Source organism: Cololabis saira, chromosome 13, assembly GCF_033807715.1.
Source record: "Cololabis saira isolate AMF1-May2022 chromosome 13, fColSai1.1, whole genome shotgun sequence".
Lineage (NCBI taxonomy): Eukaryota > Metazoa > Chordata > Actinopteri > Beloniformes > Belonidae > Cololabis > Cololabis saira.
In genome coordinates this window covers 35048397-35074656 of record NC_084599.1, presented here as the reverse complement: position 1 = coordinate 35074656, position 26260 = coordinate 35048397, and the positions used below count along the sequence as shown (strand labels likewise).

Sequence of the window (26260 nt, the reverse complement as noted above, 5' to 3'; positions counted from 1 at the left end):
AGGAACTAGGGGTGGGCAAAAATATTGATATGGCAATATATCGCGATACTTTTCCAGCCGATTCAATATCGATATTAAAAATTTGAATATCGATTTTTCTTTTTTTTTTTTTTTTTTATCCCCGATTTTTTTCCCATTATATCACCCAGTGCTTCTACCTAAGTGACAGTCCTGGGCATTGTCACTCTCTACCAACCCTGGGAGGGCCCTGCACTGAGCTCAGGTTTTATTTCACGTTTTATTTCATTTTATAATTTATTTTTTATATAACACAATTGCCTGTCCTTAAAAAATGAAAAATAATGGACAGAGGTTTATTTATTTATGGATTTATATCTATACTGACTGATCACTGTGCCTGTCCTTGGTTTTAGTACCCATCTTTCTTGTGTTTATTATCATTTGCCACATAATTAAAGCAACCTCATACTAAATTTAATGTTAATTTCATATGATGTAAATAATATGAAAAACATATACAAATATGTTGTAACTTTAGCTTGTATAGTTATAATAAAACATTGTTTTGACTCAGTTTGTCCCATGAATTGTCACTATAATCTGATGAACGTACAACTCGGATTTTAAGATCCATCACTATCATCTGATGTACATATACAACTTGGATTTTAAGATGTGTAATGCATTTTTAAATTTTTCGGTGAACTATGTAGAATATAATAATCGGGATATCGCATAATCGGGATATCGCAATGTGTATCGTATCGTGGCTCAAGTATCGTGATGCGTATCGTATCGTGAGGTCCTTCCCAATACCCACCCCTAGTAGGAACTAGCAAAAAGTGTACACTTCTTCCTACTCCTTTTTTTCGAACATATGTTAATATGAAGATGTAAATGTTTATCTTTTTATTATTATTTTTGCTTTCATTTCATATACATGTTCGAAATAAAAAAAAAAAAAAATTAAATCATTCATAACAACACAAGAAAGAAAATGCTTCTTTTTTCTGTATAATACATGTAATTGTCAGGAGAGTACTGATAAAACTGATATCCAGCTCACCTTGTATAGTGAGAGGGACCCTGACCAGCACTGATCCGAGCAGGTTTCTGGCCACACATTCGTATTCAGCCGTGTCTTCCTTCTGGGCGCTGCTGATCCGGAGAGACCCGTTGGACAGAACGGAGAAGCGATCGCGCGCCAGAAGGGGCCGTCCCTGGCGGGACCACTCTATCGCGGGGGTGGGTTCGCCCTCTGCCTGGCAGTTTAGCACAACCGTGGTGCCGGCATCCACTACCGTCGCCACCGGCTCCACACTGATGGACGGAGCACCTGACGGAGCAGGGCATCTCTGTTAGAGCAAATCTTTACTGAAACTACACAGCGAATGCTGCAGTTAAAGGTGAAGCAAGTGAACACTCACTCTGCAGGGTGAGGGTGACGCTTCTCTCCACCACGCCAGCATCATTTGTCGCCACGCACATGTAGTTGCCGGCATCTTCACCCTGTCATGATAAATAACATGGGTAACAATTATCCAGTTTACCAGACATGCAACTTAAATCTCCACCACAAGTAGAGACATTTAAAGAAAGAACATCTTATACCAATGACACAGAAAAGAGGTTTTACTAATGCTAGTGTTATTTTTGGCAGCCTGTTTCAATTTTAGTTTTAGTCTAGTCTTTGGGTCAAGCTATCATTTTAGTTTTTTTTAGTTTTAGTCACGTTCATACTCCTTTTAGTCGTGTCAAGTTTTAGTCGACTAAAGGTCTGAGCATTTTAGTCTTATTTTAGTCAGAATTGTCCGGGACCATTTTAGTCTAGTTTTAGTCAAAGATTGTATAAACCCATTTTACAATTCAAACAAGGTTATCTTATTATTATATTATTGTAACCTTATAGACTCAAGAATACATTCATTCCAGATACAGAAGACTCTAATTTGAGTTTACAACATATTTATTTTTCCGCATTTATCCCCATCTTTTTCTTTTTTGACGACACATTGGGTTTTCTTTTCCACGTCTATGTAGGAAAGTGTATCCAAAGATGGATCTTCTTCTTCTCCAGCCCCAGAGCAGATCCCCACGTTTCTCTATGTAACTTTGTTTTTAATTGACGTGAACCTAGAGCTCTGCGTTAACGGCATCAGCCTCTAACTCTGCAGCTGCATCTACTGGATCTGATTCCCCGCTGCAGCGACTGGGATTGAGGACTAACGTCACCCAGCAGCAGAACTAAACCAGAGGAAACTACTGAAAACATGGAGATTAAGGATCTTTGTTATAACATTTCGTCTCGTTTTGGTCAACGAAAAAGACGACACATTTTAGCAGAGTTTTTATTTTGTAATCTACATTTTAGTCTCGTTTTTATTCCTCTACGATATTGCATTATATATTTAATTATCGTTATCGTCACATGACCAGCATGTTGGTTGCGTCTCGTCTCGTTTTCCTCAGGTGATAAAGGTTCGTTGAGGAAAGCAGCTTTACCTACCACTGTGCCATAGATGGCCAAGGAGCCGTTGTCCAGCTGACGGATTCGGTTGCTTATATGGATGTTGATGCCATTTTTGCTCCACTGGATGAGTGGCGGTGGGTCTCCTCGCACCTCGCAGTTCAGGATGGCATTACCACCCAGAGGTTCAATCCGGTTGGAGTGAAGGTCCCCGTCGATGATGGGGGGCTCTGGAGAAAGAGCAGACGAACTGTGAGTCGTGAGCAGTACAGGCAGGCCAGCTGACAGTCTTGCCTGGGCCCCGGACAAAATAATCTAAGATGGGCCCCCCTGCGCCCGGATCTCTCCTTCTCCCTCTCCCTCTGCTCTTCAGGTTTTTATACAAGCTAATTGACGTTAACATTAGAGCTAGCCAGTTAGGTTAAGTTACAAGGTTGGTAAACGTTGGCTGCGCTGTTTCTTACCTTGCTCTACGCTGACTTTATTAATTCCAGCTTCACCGTCACCACCCTTTTTAAAATATTTGTGTAAAGAATCTCTGAGGCTTCTATTTTCTTCTTCTTTTCTTCTCTTTTCTCTTCTTTTCTGAGCACCGGACTTGTGCTGACCGGACATTTTGACCGTTCTAATGGTTGAATTAAATGACAACATCAAATTTTGATCAGCGGCCAAACCATTTTTGTGTTGGGGGTTCTTGACCACTATTTCAAGGACAATTAGGAAGAAAACAAATAATAAGCTTTTATGTGACTCAAATACTACATATCTTTTCCACAAATATGCATAATTTGAAACATTTTGAAAAATGATTCCATAATTTAATGAGAATTTAAAAAAAAAAAAAACATTTTTCTTTTTCTTTTTTCAGTTCTGGGTCCCTCCCTACCCTGGGCCTGGGACAACAGACCCGTTTGTCCCCCCCTATCGGCGGGTGTGAGTACAGGTGTGATCAGCACGACTCCTGGAAGTGCGGCTTTACCTTTGACGTGGACGAATCCCAGCGACTTGATGGTCCCCACGCTGTTTTCCGCCACACAGGTGTAGGTACCCGCATCGTCTTTGCTCACTCGCTCGACGACCAGCTCACTGTGACCGTTCATGTGATCGTAGTGGACTGCAGAAGTAAGGGTGCATAAAAAAAAGACCTTTAAAAGGGGAAAAAGATCAACGTGATAAAAAAAACATCTTAATGTCTTAATGTTTAGTGAAACCTGGGATGATGTTGTTGTTGAAGGCCCATGTGACTCTGGGTGGAGGGATGCCGCTGACGCCGCAGGTCATAATGAGGCGCTCGCCCTTGTTCAGAGCCACGTCTCCCAGCAGCTCGGTGAAGGCGGGGTGGGTGTGGACGGACAGGGTCAAGGTCCAGCTGTCCTGCCCCACCGAATTGGCGGCGACGCAGGCGTAGATGCCGGCGTCATTTGGCTGGTGCAGAGAGAGGGGTTTTTGTGACACTTAACAAACTTTCAGGTCAACAGTTGGACGGATCAAAGCCGAGCTTATCTGGAAACGTTAGTTTCAGTTAGGGCTGGGCGATATGGACCAAAAGTCATATCTCGATATTTTCTAGCTGAATGGCGATACTCGATATATATCGATATTTTTTCTGTGACATAATTGGGGTTTCCCCCAAAGCATTATAGCATAGCATCTCTGTTAGCTTCATTTTTTTGCTGAGGCAAACCCTTAAAAAAACAGTCAGTTTTAATACAAAGCCTCGTGCCAAATGTCACACAGGTACATTTATTAACAGAGGTCTGCACAATATCAAAATATATAAAACAAATGAAATAAAAATAAACTGCCTGCATATATAGAATAAAAATGCTTCTTGAATAAAATAAAACAAATATCCCTTTCCTGCATAACAATTAAATTAAAATACACTGTGCAATTAATACAATGTAGACAGTAACAGGCAGACTTTTCCACTGAGGTTGACAGTTGTGCAAATAACAAAACATTTGTGCAAATCTCAAATAAAACATTCAAGTAAATTTGTCACAAAACAAGCTATATCAAAATCATTAAAAAAAAAAAAAAAAAGCTATATTGATATAAACGATATTGTTTCGTACCATATCGCGTTTGAAAATATATCGATATATATTAAAATATCGATATATCGCCCAGCCCTAGTTTCCGCACCATGAGATATATACCGTATTTTACAGATTATAAATCGCATTATACGTTTTTTTTTCATAGTTTGGCCGGGGTTGCGACTTATACTTTGGAGCAACTTATGTGTGAAATTATTAATACATTATTACTGGTATATAATTTCACATGTTATTTTCACACTAAACTGCAAGAGGGTGAACTGCAACTGACGATGAGTCTGACGTAAGCGATGTAGATGAGGAAGCTCGGCATCTTCTACCTCCGGATTTAACGGAGATATTTAAAAGTGACACAGAGGATGAAGATTTCATTGGATTTTAGTTATTCGGAGTGACACAGATGGTTTGGTAAACTTCTTAGCATGTTCTTTATGCTATAGTTATCTGAATAACTCAAACCAGGCACATTCTCAGTTGTGTCATGTAACATAACCATATCGTATAATTATTCAGCCTGTTGTTGCCTCTATTCTATTTTTATTTTAAATTGCCTTTCAAGATGACATGTCTGTTCTTGGTGTTAGATTTTATAAAATACATTTCCCCCAAAAATGCGACTTATACTCCAGTGCGACTTATAGTCCGGAAAATACGGTACATCCTTCATTTAAACTGTTTTACCTGAGCGCTGTCGATCACCAGCTCCCCGGACGGCAGGATGGTGTACTCCCCCGCGCTTTCACTGAGTGGACTGCCATCTTTTTCCCAGGACACTACGGGCTGTGGGAATCCCTCTGCCACGCACACCAGCTGCACGTGACCGTGTTCCACGACCGCAACCTCCTGCTCTCCACCGCGAATGGAAGGAGGAACTGTGAAGGCAAAAGGGAGATGAAAATGGCTCAAATCCCTGTTTCTCCTCATCACCTTTTATGTGTAAAACATCAGTGGGTTTTATGTAGGACTGTTCTCCCCCTGCTCACAGACTGTTCTCCCTCCTGCCCTCAGGCAGGCGCTTCAGGAGCTTACGGTCAAGGACCAGCCCTCCGAGTAACAGCTTCTTCCCCAGAGCTGTTACTCTTTTGAACTCTACCCCCCTCTGATCCTCATTACACCACTCTATCTGCACTGTAGACACTTTATGCCATTTGTTTGCACTCCCAAGTCGATATGCACTCAATATTTGCACTAGTTTAGCAACCTCAGATAGGTTGTTATATCTGTGCATTATTTAATATTATTATTTTTTTTATAACTTTATTTATAAGATGTTTTAATATTTTTTTAAGACAAACAACCCTACATATATCCCACCCTCCCCAGTTCCCACATACAAAGAAGATAATAGCAGTAAAACATAATATGTAAACAAAAAAAACTAAAAAATAATAATAATAAAATAAGAAAAAAAAAATTAAAAAATTAAAAAAACTAAATAAAGTACACAAATAAAATAACATTAGTAATAATAAAAACAAGAATGATGTTAAAATAAACAAATAGATGAATAACACATGGACGGTTAAGGGTTACACATTAGTCCAAACATTTGTTAGTAGTACAAGGGTTTCCAAAAATCCGAGTAACACTGTAAACATGACAAAAATAATACTAAGCTACATCATCGAAAGACAGCGTAAGGACGAATTTTAAGAAAGGGGACCAGGCCTTTATAAACTTTTGGCGAGATTTGAATCTGTTGTATCTGAGCTTTTCTAAAGGTATAAAATATATGACATCTTTGACCCATTCTGTGAATGTTGGGGGTTTGTCAGATTTCCAATTGCGGCGGATAAGTCTCCGGGCTATGAGAGAATATTTCATATTATTTAATGTTAATTTCATCTGTCTACTTTTTTTTGTCTAACCAATAGTACCAATAGTACCAGTAGTACCAGGTCAGGCCTTAAACCACGCTCTTGTATAGCACTTTATAATCTGTATATACTGTATTTACTATAAAACTTTCTTTTGCACTTCTGGTTGGATGCCAAACTGCATTTCGTTGCTCTGTACTTGTACACGTGTAATGACAATAAAGTAGAATCTAATCTGATCTAAAATATGATTCTGCTATGAATATGATGCTGGCTGGAACCTACTTTGTACGGTGAGCCTCATTTCCATGCTGGCCGTGCCGGCCGCGTTGGCGGCGGTGCAAGTGTACCGCCCGGCGTCGGCGGGCTGAATGAAGGCGATCTGCAGGGATCCAGAGCTGAGCCCCCGCTGCCGTACCGAGTCGCTCAGAAGCTGCCCCTCTTTATGCCATGTGATCGAGGGCGGAGGGGAGCCATCGGCTTGGCACGCCAACATCACGGCTGAGTCCACAGATGCCACGTACTCCAGAGTCTCTGAGTGGATCACCGGAGGAACTGCAGGATATCGTTAACATAGGAATAATGTGCAGTAAATATATGTAGTGAAAGTAAAGATGAGTACAAACACATAACTGTAACACGATCAGCTCCTAAGTTCTGAGAACAACATACCTTGAACTTTGAGTTTGGTCTTCCCCAAAGCAGTGCCTGCGGGGTTCTGAGCGACACAAATGTACGTCCCAGAGTCTGACATGGATGCCTTGGAGATCTGTAGACTTCCATTAGGAAGTATCATGAAACCTCCACCTACGATGAAGCAAGAGATGACGATGTCATGATGGATGGCTCACAGTCACTGGCTCTCACAGGGGAAGTGTAGCTACCTGTGGTGGGGATGTTGATGCCTTCCTTCTGCCAGGTGATGCTGGGTCTGGGCGAGCCTGTGGCTCTGCAGGGAAGAGTGACGGGACTGTCGAAGATCACGTCCACGGTGGACGGGTGGGAATGGATCGCTGGGAGTTCTGAAAAGGAGAAGGAAGACAGGATGATGCAGATTTAAAGAGTGTGGGTAAGGCCCCGTCCCAATTCTCCCCCTCGCCCTCGGTTTCTTCACTACCCCTTCACAGCGAGGGATTTCACATGCTGACTTCGCGAGCGAGGGGCTATAAAAATTTCCCAGAATGCCTTTCGTCGTCATTTGCAGACTGAATCCCCCCAAAAAAACATGGCGGACATTTCTTATTTTTTTTTGTGAATATTTTGAGTTAGTTTCTGCATAAAAATGCATTTTGATTACATTTCTAGCAAGAAATATATATTTTACTTTCATAATATTCACTCAGTGAATGTACATAATCCCTTTTTTGTCCGTTGCCGGAATAAAGGCTGTTAGGTTACGCCGTAGGCTACGTAACCTACGCCGTAGGCTCTGCGTCGATTTAATGCGGCCCCATAAGCTCCGGAGCCAGCAGGCAGAAATTTCTTAACAGGCATAGCTACAACTGTTAGATTTCATCTATTAAACCAACATTTATCTTCCTAAATGATTTATTTTGGCCAGTGTAATTCTCAACAGAGCTGCAGGTTTCTCTCCCGGGACGACGGCGCAGGTTGACCCGGCGATCACGTCTGTTCTCGGGTTGTGAGCTGCTGCTGCTCCCCGGGGCCGGGGGCTCTTCTCATCTCCAAAAATGTCGAGTCAAATTTCTTAACAGGCGTTATTTGGATAAACTGAGCCCAGGTTGGGGATCTTAACGGTTACTTTTACGCCTGAAAAAATATTAAAACTTAATAAAGTGGCATATTAACAGCGCTACAGCTGAAATTAAAACAGCTTTTGGCTCTCGGCTTCCTGATCAGGGTAGGGATGAAAACGAGGGGGAGTGGGGGTATTGGGACAGGCACCTGGGCCAAGTGCCCTAGATTTCAAGTGCTGAAGAAAAGTAGGGGGAGTATTGAGATTGGGCCTAAGTCCCAGACCCAGAAATTAATATGCAGCTGTCAAAGATGTAAGTTATCTACCTAAGATTATGCTAAAATACTCTGGGATAGTGTGACATTAGCACATAAAGATTGGAAAATGTAAATCAGCCAGAAACCAGATAAATCTCAGTGAAGCTGTGAATAATTTTTGGCTTGTTGAGCTCAGCACTTCAGACCGTCATAAATCTTTTTTTTACCCTGTACTGTCAGCTGTACGTGGCGGTGGGTGGAGCCTGCAGTGTTCTTGGCCGTGCAGGAGTAGCGTCCGGCATGACTGAGCTCAGCCGAGGGGATTTCTACTGGACCTGGAAGCAAATTATTAACAACAATTTAACATATTTCAAGAGTCATCAAAGTTCCCACTTTCACATAATACGTATTTATATCTTCAGTAACCTGCACCAGGCATGGTGTTGTGAGAACGTCAAAAGGATAACAAAGTTATACCCAGTACTCAAGTTGAGGGGGGATGAGGGGGGATGGCATCCCCCCCTGAAATAAAAACAGTCAAAATCATCCCCCCTGTAAAACTGCCATCCCCGCTTTCCATCCCTTATGTCATTTCATCAATGAATGTGGTTTTACTGCTATTTCAACATTTAGAGTCATCACCAGAAAAATAACACCAGAAAAATAACTTATTTTACCATTTTTACCTGTTTCGAGTAAATTTTCACTTGAAATAAGTAGAAAAATCTGCCAGTGGGACAAGATTTATCTTCTCATTACAAGCAAAACTTGTTCCTCTGGCAGATTTTTCTACTTATTTCAAGTGAAAATCTACTTGAAACAGGTGAAAATTGTTGTTTTTTCCAGTGATGAGTCTTTTTTTAAGTGTAATGAGATTCTTTTCCTAAATTGAGACATTTTAACTAGAAATTAGACAAATATTCTTGTTAAGATTTAGAGTTTTTTCATATTGATAAGTTCAGAAAACTGTTTTTTATTGTTGTGTTTTGATGTATTTGATGTAAGCCCAGTGGATATTTAAAGCTTACAGAATGCTGCATTTAACTGCTGCTATGTCATTCCTGCAGTATTTCTGCAGGTGTTTTGGTCATTGCTATTATTTGTAATATATTATATGATTTGTAATCAGCACAAATTATCTGTCCCCATATGATAAAATCCACCATCCCCCCTGATTTTCTTTTACAACTCGAGTACTAGTTATACCAAACATTTTATGTTGACCTGTTGGGAGGATGCTGTATCCCTGCCCCTCAGCCGCCAGCTTCCTGCCGTCTTTGCTCCAGTGGATGGAGGGCTCTGGGACACCGGATGCAGTACAGGCGATGACCACCGGGGACAGTCTGGTGACCACCAGCTCTGTGGGCTCATCTGCTATAGATGGAGGAACTGGAGGGGAAAAGTGGAGGGAGAACAAATATTTAGTTGAATGAAAATATTTGAACTTTGAACTGAATTATTGAATCAAATATTAGTCATATTATTGAAAAAAATCAGGATCCGTTTACAAATGTAATATTTATTGCAAAAGCATTACTGGGTAAACTACCTCTGTACATATCCAATTTATTAAAATATTACTCTAGTAGCTATGACACAAGATCATCAGAGAAAATTCTCCTCATTGTCCCAAGCACTTGAACAGAATTGGGTAAATAGGCCTTTTCCTTTTATGCACCGCAAGCTTGGAATGAGCTACAACACATACTCAACCTTAAATATTTACCTTCTCTTAACATGTTCAAACATATGTTAAAATCATTTTTCACAGAACAATGTCATTGTTTTTAATCAAGTGTCATTCTTTGTCATGAATTCTTTTTAGCTTTCTGATCCCTGTATGTTTTATGTTTGTTTGTTTCTTGTTTTGATATGTTTTTATTTTTATTTTTTAAAGTTACTTGTCCTTGTATGTATTTTCTTTTATATGAAACTGAATTTATTTTTCTGCTGCCATCTTGACCAGGACTCCCTGCCAGAAGAGATATTGTATCTCAATGGGACTTTCCTGGATAAATAAAGGATAAATAAAAATAAAATAAAATGTTGTGTTTCTCACCGATGACAGAGAGGTTGATGGATCTGGAGTCATTCCCTGCCTCATTGGAGGCCACACATTTGTACAGCGCTGTGTCCTCTACTGTAGGCGCTATGATTACCAAGGAACCAGATGATAATAATCTGAAAATGATTTAAAAAAAAGTCAAACTCATATTTAAAACGAGTCTAACAACATATTACATAACTTAAAAAAACGATACATTAACTTTAATTACTCATCAGTTGCAATCAAAGTAGCGTAAGTACTAATATCTTAAATTAGAAAAGAGAGGGTAAAAAACCTGGATCAACCTGTACATGTTCTGATTCTGGTCGGTGTTGATGGTTTGACCGTTTTTCCGCCAGCTGACGGTGGGTTTGGGAATGCCGGCAGCTTCGCAAGGCAGCGTGGTCTGGATGTTGACGACAACCGTCAGACTGGTGCGACTATCAGCGATGGAGGGAGGCACTAAAGGACGAGAAGCAGGGAACACGGTGGAATGTTGCGACTGTGCATTTCTGTGTGACTTAACTCAGCCCATGCAGATCAAACACCCACAATGCACTTGCAGATCCACTCTCCTGCGTTGAGTCCCGGCTGGATTTGTCGCCATACACAGATAGCGTCCGGTGTCGGTCACCTGAGCTGTATGGATGAGTAAGGACCCGTCCTCTGCAAAGGCGTACCTGCACACATGTTCACATGCTCGGTAAACTGCTGGAATGGCTGGATAAGGATGTGGTGAATCATTAATATGTATGTCACGGCCTTCTAGGCTCCAAAGCCAAAATAATCCAAAATTATTCCAATAAAATGTATTTATTTATTTAAAAATCATATGTACTTTATTTCGATCAAAATAATAAACAAATAACCAGATAACCAAAACTATCCTACAATTTAAATGAAAACAAAAGTTAACTTAATCTGATATTACAAGTCCAAAGAAGTGATAAAAAAATAATTTTACAAAAACCTTGCGTCATCACACCGGACATTTGACAAACAAAAGAAACTCCATCACGCCCCCCGGTGTGTTCTTAACCACTTAAATACATTGGAGGGTCTAAAAGTTACCAAATTAATATTAAACAGTTCTAAATACAAAGATTATTTACAGATTTTGGTTCCAAACTAGCTCAAGTATATTCTAACTGCCTAAAGCAAAGTAGTAAATTTATAGAATTTAATAATGTTCATTGTGTCCATGACTTTACAATTTAGTTTGCTAATTCTTTTTGAAGGACAAGAATAGTTGTTTTTTCTTTAAATACCTGACATGTTTTAGCGATTCCTTTCGCCTTAATCAGAGTCACAAGATTTTTGCCATTTTTGGCCAGACATCAGCTGATAAATGTCAGACACACCATCTTGTGACTCTGATGAAGGCAAAAGGAATCGCCGAAACATGTCAGGTATTTAAAAATATTCTTGTCAGACAAAAAGAATTAGCAAAAATAAATTGATAAAACGTAAGATTTACAAAAATTCAACATAAATGGCCACAACAATGTATAATAAATGACGTACCTCGGGCTGTTTCCTGCTAACATTACACCGTTTTTCCTCCAGGTTATTCGAGGTGTTGGTACTCCATCAACTACGCACTCCAGCACCGCCGGCTGATTGATGACCACCGACACCGTCTGGGAGCCGTCCTTGATAGTCGGAGCCACTGAAGGGACAAAGTGTTACACTGGCAGATTAAATCAAGTCTATAATTATGTCAGAGTGGAACTATAAAGTCAATTTCTCTTTAAGCTCTTCTAATATGTAAGATATGCTGCAAGTGTACCGTTGACAGTCAGGTTAAACTGTCGCGTGGTCTTGCCAGCGACGTTGCTCGCCATGCAGGTGTACTGAGCTCTGTCGCCGAGCTCTGCCATGTTGATCTGTAAGTAGCGGCCACCAGACAGGATACGCACGCGAGGAGAGGCCTACGCAGAGGACAAAAGGAAAAGAAAATAGTTTATAAAAGCAATCCAGTTCTGGGCACAGGGGGTTCAGTAATCGCTGGATTTGTTTTGACCTTACTGACCTGCAGTGGTTTTCCATCTTTGAGCCAGGTCAGAGTTGGAGGAGGGACGGCGTCGGACTTGCACTCCAGAGTCACCTGTCTGTTCTGCAGCACCGACACGTCCTGCGGCGCGCTTTCACCCACGATGTTGGGGGGGACTGAGAAACATTCACCAGAACATGAAGTCTGTAACCCAGCTGGATTTTTAAACCTTTGTTTATTCTAACTTTAGATTTTGAAAAAAAAAACAACAAAAACCTTTTCATTAGTATGAAAATACACCCGTAATACCTTTAATATATATGCTGCATATGTTAATACATTTGGAATACAATCATTTGCAAATAATGTGAATCCTTTGATTAATGTAAAGTGTTTTAAAGCCAACCTGTCTGCTAAAGTGAAAAATGTTGGTTTTATTTGAGAATGTGCTCATTTTAAATGCAATAACAGCAACACAACTAAAACAATGATGATGTGTAATAGTAAGATGTTTTTACTAGAAATTTCTATGTACAAAATAAAAAGTCAAAAGCCAGTTTTCAATGGCTTTGAGCTAAAAAAAAATCACCATCCTGCATGGATGGAATAAACTAACTGGTTTACTCATAGGTACATTTAATCACTTTTAAGCTCCTAACAGAGGAAACAAGCAACATTTTTTTAAATGCAAAGTTGAAAACGTAGCATCCTTGATGGTGTCGAGGAGCTTTTGTAAACACACTGATGATGCCGGCTTGTAATAGACCACTTCTTACATGGAATCCTCCGCTTACTTAAGACGATGCAAACATAATTGTTCTTTATACGTACTCCGTACTTTTTACAGTGCAGATTTGACACTGACTTCAAAAAAATTATAATTTCCATAACTCTGAGCAGATGAATCCTATTTTAATCAAGAACAGGGAAACATTTTGTTTTTTAAAACCAATCTTTTAGTCTTATTTGTTAAACAGGTGAAGCAACACATCTATGAACATGTCGCCTTCCCAATATTTTGCTGCCAACAAAGTCAAAATGAACAAATATCCATATTTCCACTGACTTCTGACAACAGTCGAATGTAAGACTGAAATTATGTGCAAATGAACACAATCCCTTGTTATACATTTTACACAGAATCCCAGCCCTTTCTGAAACAGAGTTGTAAGGATCTTGTATAACAAAAACTCATTAAATGGTATATCTATCATACCGCAGTTGTCTGCAACGCATCTCCCTCACTCACCATGTACTTGAACCAGGAACTCCTTATCAGCATCTCCAGCTGGACTGTTGGCCAAGCAGCTGTATCTGCCCGCATCCTCCAGCTGAGGGTGAAAAAGTACAAGAAAAACTTTTTTTTGGAGGTTGTACAACTCATAAATGTTAAAAGTTATGTTCAAGGCAGAATATTGCCTGAAAATATACAACGTTTTTTTTGTGTTTAGTTCAGAAAATAAGGATCATAGGAGGAAATTTGACTTTAAACATCCGTTTGCTCGAACTACTTTAAAACAAATGTGTATTTCAGTATGTGGTGTAAAATTATGGAACTCCTTAACAATTGATTTAAAGGATTGTAAAAATATTCACCAGTTCAAGAAATTGTATAAAGACAACATAATCAGACAATATGAATTTAACGGGTAAAATATCTTTTGTTGTTTTTTTGTTTTTGGTGTTGTTGGTGAGTTATTGTGTATGTTTTCTTATTTTTTGTTTTGTTTTGTTTTGTTTTTTTCATTATTTTTTTGGCATTATATAAGCAGCGACTGTTGAACAGACGGACAGACCATCTTCATATGTATTGTTTTATTTTTTTGAGAAAGGGGCTTGTAATATAAGGCTTTCTTTTCGATCATGGAATGGAACATGTATGTGAACTACCATTTCCATGATACGGAATAAATAAAATTGAAATGAAATGAAAAATGAAATAAATTACGTAAAACTGTCAATATGTGAAGCAGGATTTATCTGTTGCAGTTCCAGGCGTCTGACCTGTGCTGAAGCCACCCGGAGAACCTCTCCTCCTCTGAGGAGGCGCCGGCTTTCCGTCTGCGGCAGCGGGCGTCCGTCCTTCAGCCAGGTCAGAGAGGGGGGGGGGATTCCTGCAGCTGAACACTGGAGCTCCAGGACGTTATTAACCACCACGGACACTTCTGCCGGCACGCCAGACCCCTCGATGTGCGGAGGATCTGACGAATACAACGTGAACAAGTTACACATGTTTAATGTACGGATCAGAGGGTCGAACTCCGGAGAACTATGTTCTGCTCACCCAGAACCTTCAGGTTGAAGTGTCTACTGGTGTGACCGGCAGTGTTGTTCACCACGCAGCTGTAGCGGCCGCTGTCATTGATGTGGGCGTGGATAATCTCTAAGGTTGTATTCCGGTTGAGGAAGACGACGCCGCGGTCAGGGAACAGGGTCCCTCCGTCTTTGAGCCAGGAGATGGTCGGGGGTGGGATCCCGTCAGCGATACACAGCAAAGAAGCAGAGTTTCCTCTGACCACAGTCACGTCCTCTGTGCTTCCCGCTCCATCCAAACCAGGAGGGACTGAGGAATTGAAGCAGTTTAACATCTCTTAAGCCTTTTTTCCCCCTCAGTTTCAAAAGGAGAAATGGTAAAGGTACGAACATGTTGACTCACCATGTACCTCTAGGTTATAATGTCTGTTATCCACTCCCGCCCTGTTTGATGCAACGCAGGTATAACTCCCACCGTCAGACACCTGGACTCTTGTGATCCTGAAATAGTCAAAGATCTCTTCATGAATACTTGGAAAAATCCATCTAAGCTCTTGTTTTCTGAGGAAGAAAATTCTATATATTAATACTACCACTACTCTCATTTAGCAGACGCTTTTATCCGGAGCGACTTACATCAGAGAGAACAACACATCACTTCTTTCTTTCTTTCTTTCTCTCTCTCTCTTTCTTTCTTTCTTTCTTTCTTTCTTTCTTTCTTTCTTTCTTTCTTTCTTTCTTTCTTTCTTTCTTTCTTTCTTTCTTTCTTTCTTTCTTTCTTTCTTTCTTTCTTTCTTTCTTTCTTTCTTTCTTTATTATTTGTGCTTTTATAATCATAAAGGTGAAAACAGCTTGAAACTGTTACTGCAGGCCGACAGAGCGCTTTGTATAGAAACCATTTGTTTATTACAACATTTTTAAAACAAACAGAGTGCATTTTTAATTAGAGGGAGACATCTACTTTGTTCTGCCCTTGTACAAACATATTGTTTTGCTCAAAGGGTCCCCTATAAGTGACGATATTAAGTCTGACTCTGGCTCTGTCGCCGGTCTCTCATTTTGTCTTCGTTTAGTCGCTGCAGCTCTGTCATAATTGTTGTCAAAGTGTGGCATAGCGCTCTAAAGTAATACACAGTTGTCACGAGAGACGAAGTAGAGGACAGTCCTGACAGCTGCCAAATATCCCGTCAAATAAAATGGAAACATATTTATAAGTTATATAAGTGCTGCTTTCAAGGACTTTTCCTTCCTTCCTTCCTTCCTTCCTTCCTTCCTTCCTTCCTTCCTTCCTTCCTTCCTTCCTTCCTTCCTTCCTTCCTTCCTTCCTTCCTTCCTTCCTTCCTTCCTTCCTTCCTTCCTTCCTTCCTTCCTTCCTTCCTTCCTTCCTTCCTTCCTTCCTTCCTTCATTCCTTCCTTCCTTCATTCCTTCCTTCCTTCCTTCCACAGCTGAGTATGCCAACACGCACTGATGAGACCTAGTACGTCTCAAAGTTCCCATCATTCCCCCAAAATATCTTGTCAGTGTAACCATGTGCTCCTCATACATTTAACTCATCACGATCACATTAAATCTTATGCTCACATTGTGAATGACTGTCTTTGCCATCATGGGTATCAATATTTATCAATTATCCAGAGTGTTTTCTCGTCTTAGATGTGTCAGACATTTCACAGCAGATGCCAAAGCCTCAGGTCAGAGTTGGTTAACACTCAACTACCTTACTGTTGTCGTACACGGCCTACGGTTACGACCCTCTCAGTGACCCCTGTGCACTGACCTACCGGAGCACCTGTCCGGCCGAGAGCAGCCGGACGTGGGAGGAGATGGGCAGCGGCAAGCCGTTCCTCAGCCAGTTCAGCTGCGGCAGAGGAGACCCAGTGGCAACGCACTGGATGTTGACAGAGCTGTCCAGGACTGCGGTCAGGTGCTCGCCGGCTTCACTGTTGCCAAGTACGACAGGAGGCACTGAGTGAGCAGGGGAGAGTAAGATCAGGGAGAGGAAAATAACCTTTATACAATCACAATTACCGTATTTTCTGGACTATAATCTGCTACTTTTTTCATAGGTTTTGAACCATGTGGCTTATACAAAGGTGCAGCTATTCTGTGGATTTTTCTTCCACCGCTCTGGGCGCTCTAACCGGAATTAGAATCTAGAAACTAAGACAAAATAAATGCAAAGAAGAATACGCTACTTCTTCTTTAGCAGATAGAAGTAGGTAGAAGCAGATTTCATACAGATAAATAAATACTGGTTATTTTCTCTTGGTTCTGTCCCGTTTTAATCAGCAAAGTTGCTGCCGTGTTAAAAGACACTGTTAGGAAAGGATCTATTTAGGTACAAACATGTACATCATTTACAGTTCAAAATCCTTTTTGTACATGTAGTAAATATCTAATCTAACAACATAAATATCTGCGGCTTGCATATCTTTTTTCTTAAAAGGAGCATGAGGCTCCTTTTAAGAAATGAGACTCATTAGCGCCACCCTTCGCCACGACGGCCGTCGGGGGTACTGCAGCCAACAGCGAAGCCGGCACGGGAGAACGGGGAGAACGCGCATGCAGCCTCATGTGACGTCACATCCGCAGGACAGCGCGGGAAATTCGGCCTCCGAATTGCAGCACATTTTGCAGCACAAAGCCTGTTCAAGGCAAAGGAGAGATACACTAGAGGGCTCATTCTTTTTGGTTTGGAACGCTTCATCTGACATTATTACTAGAAAACTTAAAACGTATACAAATTTTTTTTCATAAATCCTGCCTCAATCCGGCCTCAAGCTCCTTTAACTAGAGCGGATGCGGCTTGTATGTCCTTTTTTATTATTTTTTTAAAAATAGAGCGGATGCGGCTTATAGTCCAGAAAATACGGTAGCTTTACTTCATGTTACATGTAGTGTTTATCTGGTGTTTTTACCCACCGTACACGTTGAGATTAAATATCCTGTCTTCTTCCCCGGCAGCATTGGTGGCCACGCAGGTGTACTTTCCCCCGTCAGCAGGCTGGGCTCGGCTCACAGTGAGTGTGCTGCCATCCGGACTGACCCTGAACATAAAGATACGTAATGTTCCTTACTGGCCATGGTGGACTAATACTGATCAAACATCTCTGAATCCATTATTGTTTTTTTCTCTTGCTTGCTCTTCTCACCGTGGTCCCTTGTTTCCCGTACTGTTGAGCGTTTCTCCGTCCTTCAGCCACTGAACGGTCGGAGTCGGGATTCCCTGGACGTCACAGACCAGCCGGATGCTTTCGTTCAACAGGACTCCCATCTCCTGGGGCATCTCTGATCCGGAGATGCTGGGCGGGACTAAGACAGGACTCCCAGTTAGCTGCATTTCCAGTTAAGAGCTGAAGTAACTTCTCTGTTATGGAGGATTTTTTGTGCCAAAATTAAATAAATAAATACATCATTAATTAATTAAAATGGGAATGGAATTTATCATTAATTAATTAAATGTGTCATTAATTAATTAAAATACAATTCATTTTAAGTAAAAAAATATATTTATTATTTCAGAATTTAATTAATTAAGAACACATTTAATTAATGATTTCGTGTTGTGCGTGAATCATGAAATGTAAAACTGCATTTAATTAATTAATGACACATTTAATTAATGATTCCGTGTTGCTGCGTGTAAATCATGAAATGTAAAACTGTCAGTTTCACTCGTCACTCGTGTTACGCAAAAATAATAATGAATTTATTATCGTCCAGTATGATAAACTAAAAAACAATCAGTACGGTAATCTGTAATACCTAGACAACGACTGGGAATAACGCAAAAACCCACCTATTTAAGATGGCTGTTAACACCCAGTAGTGTGATGAAACTTTTTAGTTTACTTTTTTGAAATCTTTTTAGTTTTAGTTGTTTTTGATAGTTTTTATTTATCCTCCTTTTAATCTATTACTTGCTGTAAAGCACTTTGGCACACCGAAAGGCTGTTGTAAAGTGCTATATAAATAAAGTACATATAGAAGATGGATAGCCGATCCGTCGGTACCTTGTATGGTGAGGTGGTAACTCTTGCGGGCTTTGCCCTCCACGTTGGAGGCCACGCACGTGTACGATCCGCTGTCCGAAAGCTGCAACCGTGCGATCTGCAGTTTGCTCCCTCCTGAGAAGATGTGCATCTCCAGAGACTCTGAGTTCTCTAAAAACAAATATGAATTTTATTTTTTTGATGTATATAAAACATACTTGCCCCCCCCATCCCAAACCACGCATACTCCAGCTATTTACTGTTCCTCGTGTCTTCTCCTGTTTATACATGACTGAAATCGGAGTGTCAAAGAATAATGATCAACTTTTCTCAGACATACAGGACTGTCTCAGAAAATTTGAATATTGTGATAAAGTCCTTTATTTTCTGTAATGCAAAAATGTCATACATTCTGGATTCATTACAAATCAACTGAAATATTGAAAGCCTTTTAAATATTTGAATATTGCTGATCATGGCTTACAGCTTAAGAAAACTCAAATATCCTATCTAAAAAAATTAGAATATTCGGAGAATCTTAATCTTAAACCGTAAGCCATAATCAGCAATATTAAAATAATAAAAGGCTTGCAATATTTCAGTTGATTTGTAATGAATCCAGAATGTATGACATTTTTGTTTTTTTAATTGCATTACAGAAAATAAAGAACTTTATCACAATATTCTAATTTTCTGAGACAGTCCTGTATACAATAATAAAAAATTCGGTCCAGATCTCATGAAGCTGGACTTACCGATGGGGCGTCCATTTTTCAGCCAGGCGAGGCTGGGTGGGGGGATACCAGTGGCATCGCAGGCAAAGGAAACGGGGTTACTGATGGTTTCCACCACATTCTCATATGCCGGGCCGTCGACTGAGGGAGGGACTGGCAGGAGAGGTAACGTTTAATATGGCTTGAAAGTGAAACTTTATTTCTGATTTATAAATTAATTTATTTTACTACCATGAATGTTCAAGTGGAAGTTCTTGTCGACTTGTCCGGCAACATTTGTGGCCGTGCAGACATACTGGCCTGTATCAGACACCTGCAGAGAAGAGGCAAATGTAAGAAAAGCTCAAATAAAAAGAAATCAAACATACAGATACTCAGCTTTGTCTTTTAATCTTTGCAAGAGAACAGGTGTATTTGAGAAGTGTTAAGTGTTCAGCTTGGTGGATGAAACTAAGAACATACTGGTTAATACAAAAACTGCAATCCAGAGAAATAAAAGGATGGTACCTAAAAAACCACAGAACACACATACTCCTTTTCCACCAAACTGGTTCCAGTGCTGGTGCTGGTTCACAACTCGTTCAACCTGCGAACCAGCTGAGAACCGGTTTGCTTTTCCAAAGCTCAGGTGCTAAGGGGAGCCACGTCATTACGTCACTGCAAATGTCAGTTATGTCAATGCATTTGCATTGCCGCGAAAATTGAAGCAACCACAACGTATTTGCTCTAATACAGACTTGATCCGCGTGGCACCTCCGTGGATCATATCACTAAAAGACAGGTTGTCTCCTCCACAGTATCTCCACACATTTTAATGCAGCTGGCCATGGCGTCTACAGCCTGAGGTTCATGGGGATTGAGGTAGTCGAGCCCCTTCTAAGGGGAGGGGACAGAGATAGGAAACTCCTCCAACGAGAGGCCTATTGGATACATTATTTACAGACAGAACATCCAAAAGGTATCAATGAGGAATGTGTGTTGTCGTGCTTTCTGTAGATGGTGATTGTACAGTCACATATCTATTCCCGACGCCACTATGGATCTATGCACATTATCTTGTATTTTTTAGTTGATTCTTGGGTTTGTGTGGCCTACTTATATATTTTTTCTATTTGTATCAATTTATTACTTTTCTTTGATGTACTCATATTTTCTATTTTCTCTATTGTATTTAAATATTTTCATGGCACTTCTTATTCCACGATTGATGTATGGTTTTTATTCTGATTGGTTTAGAGTCGATCAGAGTCAGCTGGCTTCTGTTAAATGGGAGACACCCACTTAATCATTTATCGCTGAGGACGACTGTAAGCTGAAACGCGTCCGATTCCCTGCTGCTGTGCAGTGATTTAACCATATATTAAAAGTTTTGTACTTACAGTGAGTGCTGTCGGATTTTGATTTTTTGACATGTTTTTTTGGACTGGCACCCGGTGACACACTTTTGGTCTTTTTGAGTGAGCACGCCAAGTCTGCCGATTACTGTCTCCTCCACAGACCACTGCTGCTTTGCTGTATCCATATAAATCGGTCCTTTATTTGAAAATGTCACAGTCTCGCAGTCTCGCTATTGACGTTGGTCTTAATAACTCCGCCCCCTCTGTTTACGTAAGTGGTTCTTTCCATCGAGCCCAGCAAATACTTGGCGCTACGCTACCTTGGAACCGTTTTTTTCTGGCCCGGAGCCAGTTCTTTGTCAGTAGAAACAGAAAAACCCGGATCCAAACTCAGCACTGGCCCAGAACCAGCCCTGGAACCGGTTTGGTAGAAAAGGGGTAACAGAGAAGGCAGCTCTTCTCACCTCTGAACTTTTGATCTCAAGGATCCGTCCGTCTGCCAGGACGCGCAGGTTGGCCGACTCCGTCACCGCCCGGCCGTTCTTATACCAGATGATGGTGGGAGGAGGGACGGCGTTGGATTCACACTCCAGAGTCACTGACCTGCCGAGGAGCACGTTAACCATGTCGGGATAGTCTCCGCTGTTTCCCCGGATGCTGGGAGGAACTGAAAGGCCAGAATATGATGCTGAGTAAAGATTTTTTTATTTAAATGAAGAGAAAATTAGGCAGAAAAGGTGAAGACTGACCGAATACGGTGAGATAGATGCGTTTGTGAGCCTCTCCGGCTGCGTTCATGGCCACGCAGCTGTACTTTCCACCATCAGACACTTTTGCTTTAAGGATCTGTAACGTCCGACCGCCTGACGAAGCAAATGGACAAAAACCAAATCAGTTTTACATTTTGAAGTTTGTTGATTGTACTGGTATTTGAGCTGTCATCAGTTCCCTGAGATGAAATGTTGAACTCATTGGTCCTGGTACCTGGCACGATGAGGGCGTTGGAGCTGGCTTGGATGGGCCCCCTGTCGTTCAGCCAGCTCAGCGTGGGAGGGGGGAAGCCGGTGACTTCGCAGGAAAGGGAAACAAAGTTGTTCACCACCACCGTCACGTTCTCCTGACTCATGCCAACGACGGCTGGAGGAACTGCAAGACAGGAAAGACAGCAAACAGTGACTATGTTTACATGCACTCAATAACCCTTTTAAAACCCAAATATTGGCAATAACCCGAATTTGCACGGCCATGTAAACACCAATAACCCCTTTGAATAACCTGAATTGGCTCATATTCCGGTTTTTTAAAAACCCGAATATGAGCCCTGGGTTATTCCTTTTAAAACCCGAATATTCGGTCATGTAAACGCCAAACGGAATATCCCCATCAAACGGAACATGAATTTGTTTTCTGCACATGCTCTGTTCACAAGGAATCCTGGTCTTTTGAGTCCAGGAAGTTCTTATAAACACGGCGAAACGCAAGACCACGCCACACTTTTGGAGTGAGGAGGAGACTAATCACTTCATAAATGTAATGAAGGATATGAACATTTTGGCATTTGTAGATGGTAGAAAGTACCGGGATAGCGAGATTTACAAGAAGGCGAGCGAAAAGTTGCGCAAAGCAGCATTTGTTTTGAATTTGGATACAGGAAGAAGAAGCGGAAATGACGCTAATTGCGTCATCACGTTCTCCGCGCGTCGCTGGTTTGATCCAGATATCCAGAATGGTTAATCACCATGTAAACGGGGATAACCCTGTTTGCTCACGCATGGAAACGTAATATTCTGAATGTTTTAGTAACCGGAATATTAGCAATAACCCGAATTTTGACTGCATGTAAACGTAGACAGTGTTTTCATTGTCGGCAACCCCCCCCCCCCAATAACTCACCATGAACGTTGAGATTGAAGTGTTTCTCTGCACTTCCAGCCACATTGTCAGCCACACACACGTAGCGCCCCGTGTCAGATACCCTAGCGCTCAACACCTGATGGAGGAAATAAAACACAGCGTGCATGAATATAAATCTGCAGTATGTTGTTTATCATGGAGGAAAGAAAAAAGCATCTATTTAGCAACACCTAACCATCGGATTATTGGTACAAATAAATATCTGAACCAGTATTTTGGTTTGATAGTTTAATCAGACCCAGACTAGATACTAGACTAGACACATAGGGACGAGACATAAAAGGACGTCCTAACAGCCTTCTGGATATATTGGATCAAAAATGTTACGAGTCATCAGCAAACACTTCATGTCAATAATTAATAAGCTTAAACTAACGCCACCAAAGGCTACATCTGCTTCTGGTTGATAATATTGCTTAAGAGGTCAAATGAGCTTTATAATTCACACTTCCTGTTCTTATCTTTCGTCATCCTGCCTGATAAAATCAGTCTTATCTTTCATCTTTAAACGCTTTGTTCTCATTTCTTATGCTTTCTTTTCTTTTTGACTTATGGTTATTTTATTTAGAATTAGAAATATTTTTAATCTGTGGTTATTACCTGAAGTCTCCGTCCGTTGGACAGAACTCTGTGCGGCCCATCAGAGCTGATCATCTGGCTGTCTTTGAACCAGGTGATCTTGGGGGCTGGATTTCCATCCACGTGACAGTCCAGTTGGGCCGTTTTGTTGACCAGGACGGTTACTTCCTCTGGCACGTCGGTGTCTGTGCCGCGAATGGTTGGAGGTGCTGGTGGAGGACAGATGAAACCATGAAACCGTGAAAAGCAGCTCTTTGTAAACACACTTTTTTCCCCCAGAAGCGTCAAAGTGACTCAAAGAAAACTCACACAGCACTCTGACGTCGTACTGGATGGAGTCCTCCCCTGCTTCATTGATGGCCACGCACGTGTACCTGCCGGAGTCTTCCAGCTGGGCTCTGGGGATCTGTAAAACCCGCCCACCTGAAGATAAAACAGTGTGAGTTCTCCCACACTGTATCCTGGAGTTGTTCCAGGTGAGGGAAAGCAGGCACAACTAAGGGGCTATGGCATTTTTGAGCAGAAATGGCCAAGAACAAAAAAAATGTCAAGGTGTATCAATGTCGAAGGGGTGAAACTATGGAACTAATAAAAAAGTAGCTCAATTTACAAATTAAAAAAAAAATTATAAATCTAAAATAATAGATAAATATAGAACACTAATATAAATTATCTTCATATTAAACTGTCTAAATTATGCAACTTTCCTCCTGCAGCTATCCTCAATCGTGAGTGACCACATTTATTTTCTTCTCTTCTTTGTTAATTTTCTTTGTTAATTTTCTTTGTTTTGTTCGTTTGTTTCATTTTATTAGTATCTTTTTGTTTCTGAAGTCTGCCTTTTGTTGAAAAGGATAGGCAAAATAAGCCATGAGGCTTCAGCCTATACCTTTTTGGTCAAAAAAAAAAAAAAAAAAAAAAGAAATGTGTACATATATATAATATATATATTTATACCTGTGTGTATACATATACAGTGTGTATATACAAACATCTTAAAATGTAAATGACCAAAACAAAATAAACTAAACTAAACTAAACTAAACTAAACGTTGTTTTTATTTGTTGTTTCTTTCTCACTTTTATTCATCCGTCTCACCTGGCAGGATCAAAACTTTGTCATTAGACGTTACGGCTCGTCCATCTTTGTACCAGGTGAGAGTCGGAGGCGGGACGGCGTTCGTCTCGCAGTACAGAGAGATGGGATTGTTAAGTATCACATCTCGAGGGTCCCCCCCGAAGCCTGGGGGGGACGTATGATCACCGGCGCCAGCAGGTCTGTTGAAATGAGGTGGAACTGAAATGCGTAGAGGGGAAGAGAAATGAAAATGACGACCCCGCCACGATGATTTCTGCAGATTTATTTTGTCATGATGTTGGAAACACAATAAAAGCACACATTTTTGAGGGCTTTTTTTCTCAGTGGATGTAGTGTCTGCAGTTATTGATATCAGCCTTAACAGTCAGTCAACCCGGTTCACCTTGTATATTTACATCAAAGTCCTTCTCATCCTCTCCGGCGATATTAGTGGCGACACACGTGTAGCGGCCCGTGTCCGACACCTGCGCATGCTTGATCTGCACGATGCGACCGTTTGCTGTAATGGACACGTGGTCGTCTGTCCGCAGGGTCTGTGGAGAGGTTATTATCGAGGGTTTTATTTGCGCTTTGTCTTGAGAGATAATAAGGTCTGTTTCTATGAGCAGTAACTCCTACCTGTCCGTCTTTATACCACTGCAGCACTGGGATGGGAAACGCTTGAGCGACGCACTCCAGGGTCAGCGTGCTGTTGATCTTGATCTTGACTTCTTTTGTAGACAGTCCCTCACCTTGGATGTCGTTTTTATTGATCTGCGGGGGAACTGGAGTCAAAAGGTGTTTTTCAGTAACCAAAAAGTGACATCTTTAATTCAGGTACGTTAAATTCTAGTCGATTTTTCAAATTGAACAGAAATGTAAAGGTGTGGTTGAAACGGGAGACTTTGTGCCGAGCAGAGGTGTCAAGTAACGAAGTGCAAATACTTTGTTACCTTACTTAAGTAGAAATTTTGGTTGGTTATCTATACTTCACTGGAGTAATTACTTTTTACTTTTACTCCTTACATTTTCACGCAATTATCTGTACTTTTTACTCCTTACATTTTAAAAACAGCCTCGTTACTCTATTTCATTTCGGCCTTTAAAAAAAAACTATCCAGTTAAATTGCTCCATCCGGATAGAGTGAATTTGGTTGTGGCACAGATGTTTTTGTCCAGTTTTGTTCTTACATCCGTTCCCTCAGATTCCTGCAACTAAACTTGGATGTACATTCCAATAAAGGTTAGGATAAATGATAACATGCATCTGAAGTTTGACTTTTTGCACCATTACAATACTTATAGGCAACTAGTCATCATATCTGCTGCTCTCTGAAACACATATTAATGCTCAATAGTACACATATATGGTTCTTTAATATATTTGCATTATACTAAGATGCATTCATTTTCAATGGCTTTTGTCCTTAATGGCTTTTTTCCCCCTTACATTACTTTTACTTTTATACTTTAAGTAGTTTTGAAACCAGTACTTTTATACTTTTACTTGAGTGAAAAACTTGAGTTGATACTTCAACTTCTACAGGAGTATTTTTAAACTCTAGTATCTATACTTCTACCTGAGTAATGAATGTGAATACTTTTGACACCTCTGGTGCCGAGTCCCTGTTGGGTTTTGACATTTCTGTAAGATGTCAGGAATAAACTAAGGGTTCTGACATCTCACCATAAACCTTGACTTCATAGTGTTTCACTGCCTCTCCAGCATCGTTGGTAGCCACACAGGTGTACCTCCCAGCATCCTCCTCTTTAGCACTGAGAATCTGCAGAGTTCTGCCACCTGTAAATGCAAAGTTTGAAATATATACCAAGCTGACATGATGACATTTTGAAGTAGTTGTTTTTTTTATTTTTTATTTCTGCACATATGTCCAACCTGGAAGAACTCGGACATTGCGAGTAGATTCAAACGGAGTGCCGTCCTTGAGCCAAGTGATCAGCGCCGGAGGGTAGGACTGGACTTCACACACCAGTGACGTTGGGCTGCTCAGAGTTACCGTGACTTCCTCTGCAGAAATGTCAGGGCCTGACCCTGCGATGGTGGGAGAAA

At 40.8% G+C, this 26260-nt stretch overlaps 1 protein-coding gene across 1 annotated transcript in view; it reads right to left on the bottom strand.

The window, feature by feature from the left end:
* hmcn1 (hemicentin 1) overlaps positions 1–26260 on the bottom strand; it is a 128680-nt gene that overhangs the window by 20276 nt on the left and 82144 nt on the right. The window contains exons 50-87 of the mRNA XM_061738756.1: positions 26087–26260; positions 25877–25990; positions 24829–24974; positions 24593–24743; positions 24211–24408; positions 23421–23534; positions 23133–23320; positions 22512–22608; positions 21603–21764; positions 21368–21481; positions 21083–21285; positions 19513–19594; positions 19303–19434; positions 18569–18718; positions 17708–17867; positions 17478–17602; positions 16337–16520; positions 14958–15055; positions 14586–14864; positions 14306–14502; positions 13551–13632; positions 12341–12477; positions 12098–12239; positions 11833–11977; positions 10861–10988; positions 10614–10770; positions 10321–10442; positions 9486–9650; positions 8489–8596; positions 7193–7330; positions 6981–7115; positions 6594–6863; positions 5173–5363; positions 3640–3853; positions 3408–3542; positions 2468–2658; positions 1389–1470; positions 1028–1297 (exon numbers count right to left, since the gene is read on the bottom strand). Coding sequence (XP_061594740.1) covers positions 1028–1297; positions 1389–1470; positions 2468–2658; positions 3408–3542; positions 3640–3853; positions 5173–5363; positions 6594–6863; positions 6981–7115; positions 7193–7330; positions 8489–8596; positions 9486–9650; positions 10321–10442; positions 10614–10770; positions 10861–10988; positions 11833–11977; positions 12098–12239; positions 12341–12477; positions 13551–13632; positions 14306–14502; positions 14586–14864; positions 14958–15055; positions 16337–16520; positions 17478–17602; positions 17708–17867; positions 18569–18718; positions 19303–19434; positions 19513–19594; positions 21083–21285; positions 21368–21481; positions 21603–21764; positions 22512–22608; positions 23133–23320; positions 23421–23534; positions 24211–24408; positions 24593–24743; positions 24829–24974; positions 25877–25990; positions 26087–26260 — 5880 coding nt within the window. The remainder of the gene's footprint in view (positions 1–1027; positions 1298–1388; positions 1471–2467; positions 2659–3407; positions 3543–3639; positions 3854–5172; positions 5364–6593; positions 6864–6980; positions 7116–7192; positions 7331–8488; positions 8597–9485; positions 9651–10320; positions 10443–10613; positions 10771–10860; positions 10989–11832; positions 11978–12097; positions 12240–12340; positions 12478–13550; positions 13633–14305; positions 14503–14585; positions 14865–14957; positions 15056–16336; positions 16521–17477; positions 17603–17707; positions 17868–18568; positions 18719–19302; positions 19435–19512; positions 19595–21082; positions 21286–21367; positions 21482–21602; positions 21765–22511; positions 22609–23132; positions 23321–23420; positions 23535–24210; positions 24409–24592; positions 24744–24828; positions 24975–25876; positions 25991–26086) is intronic.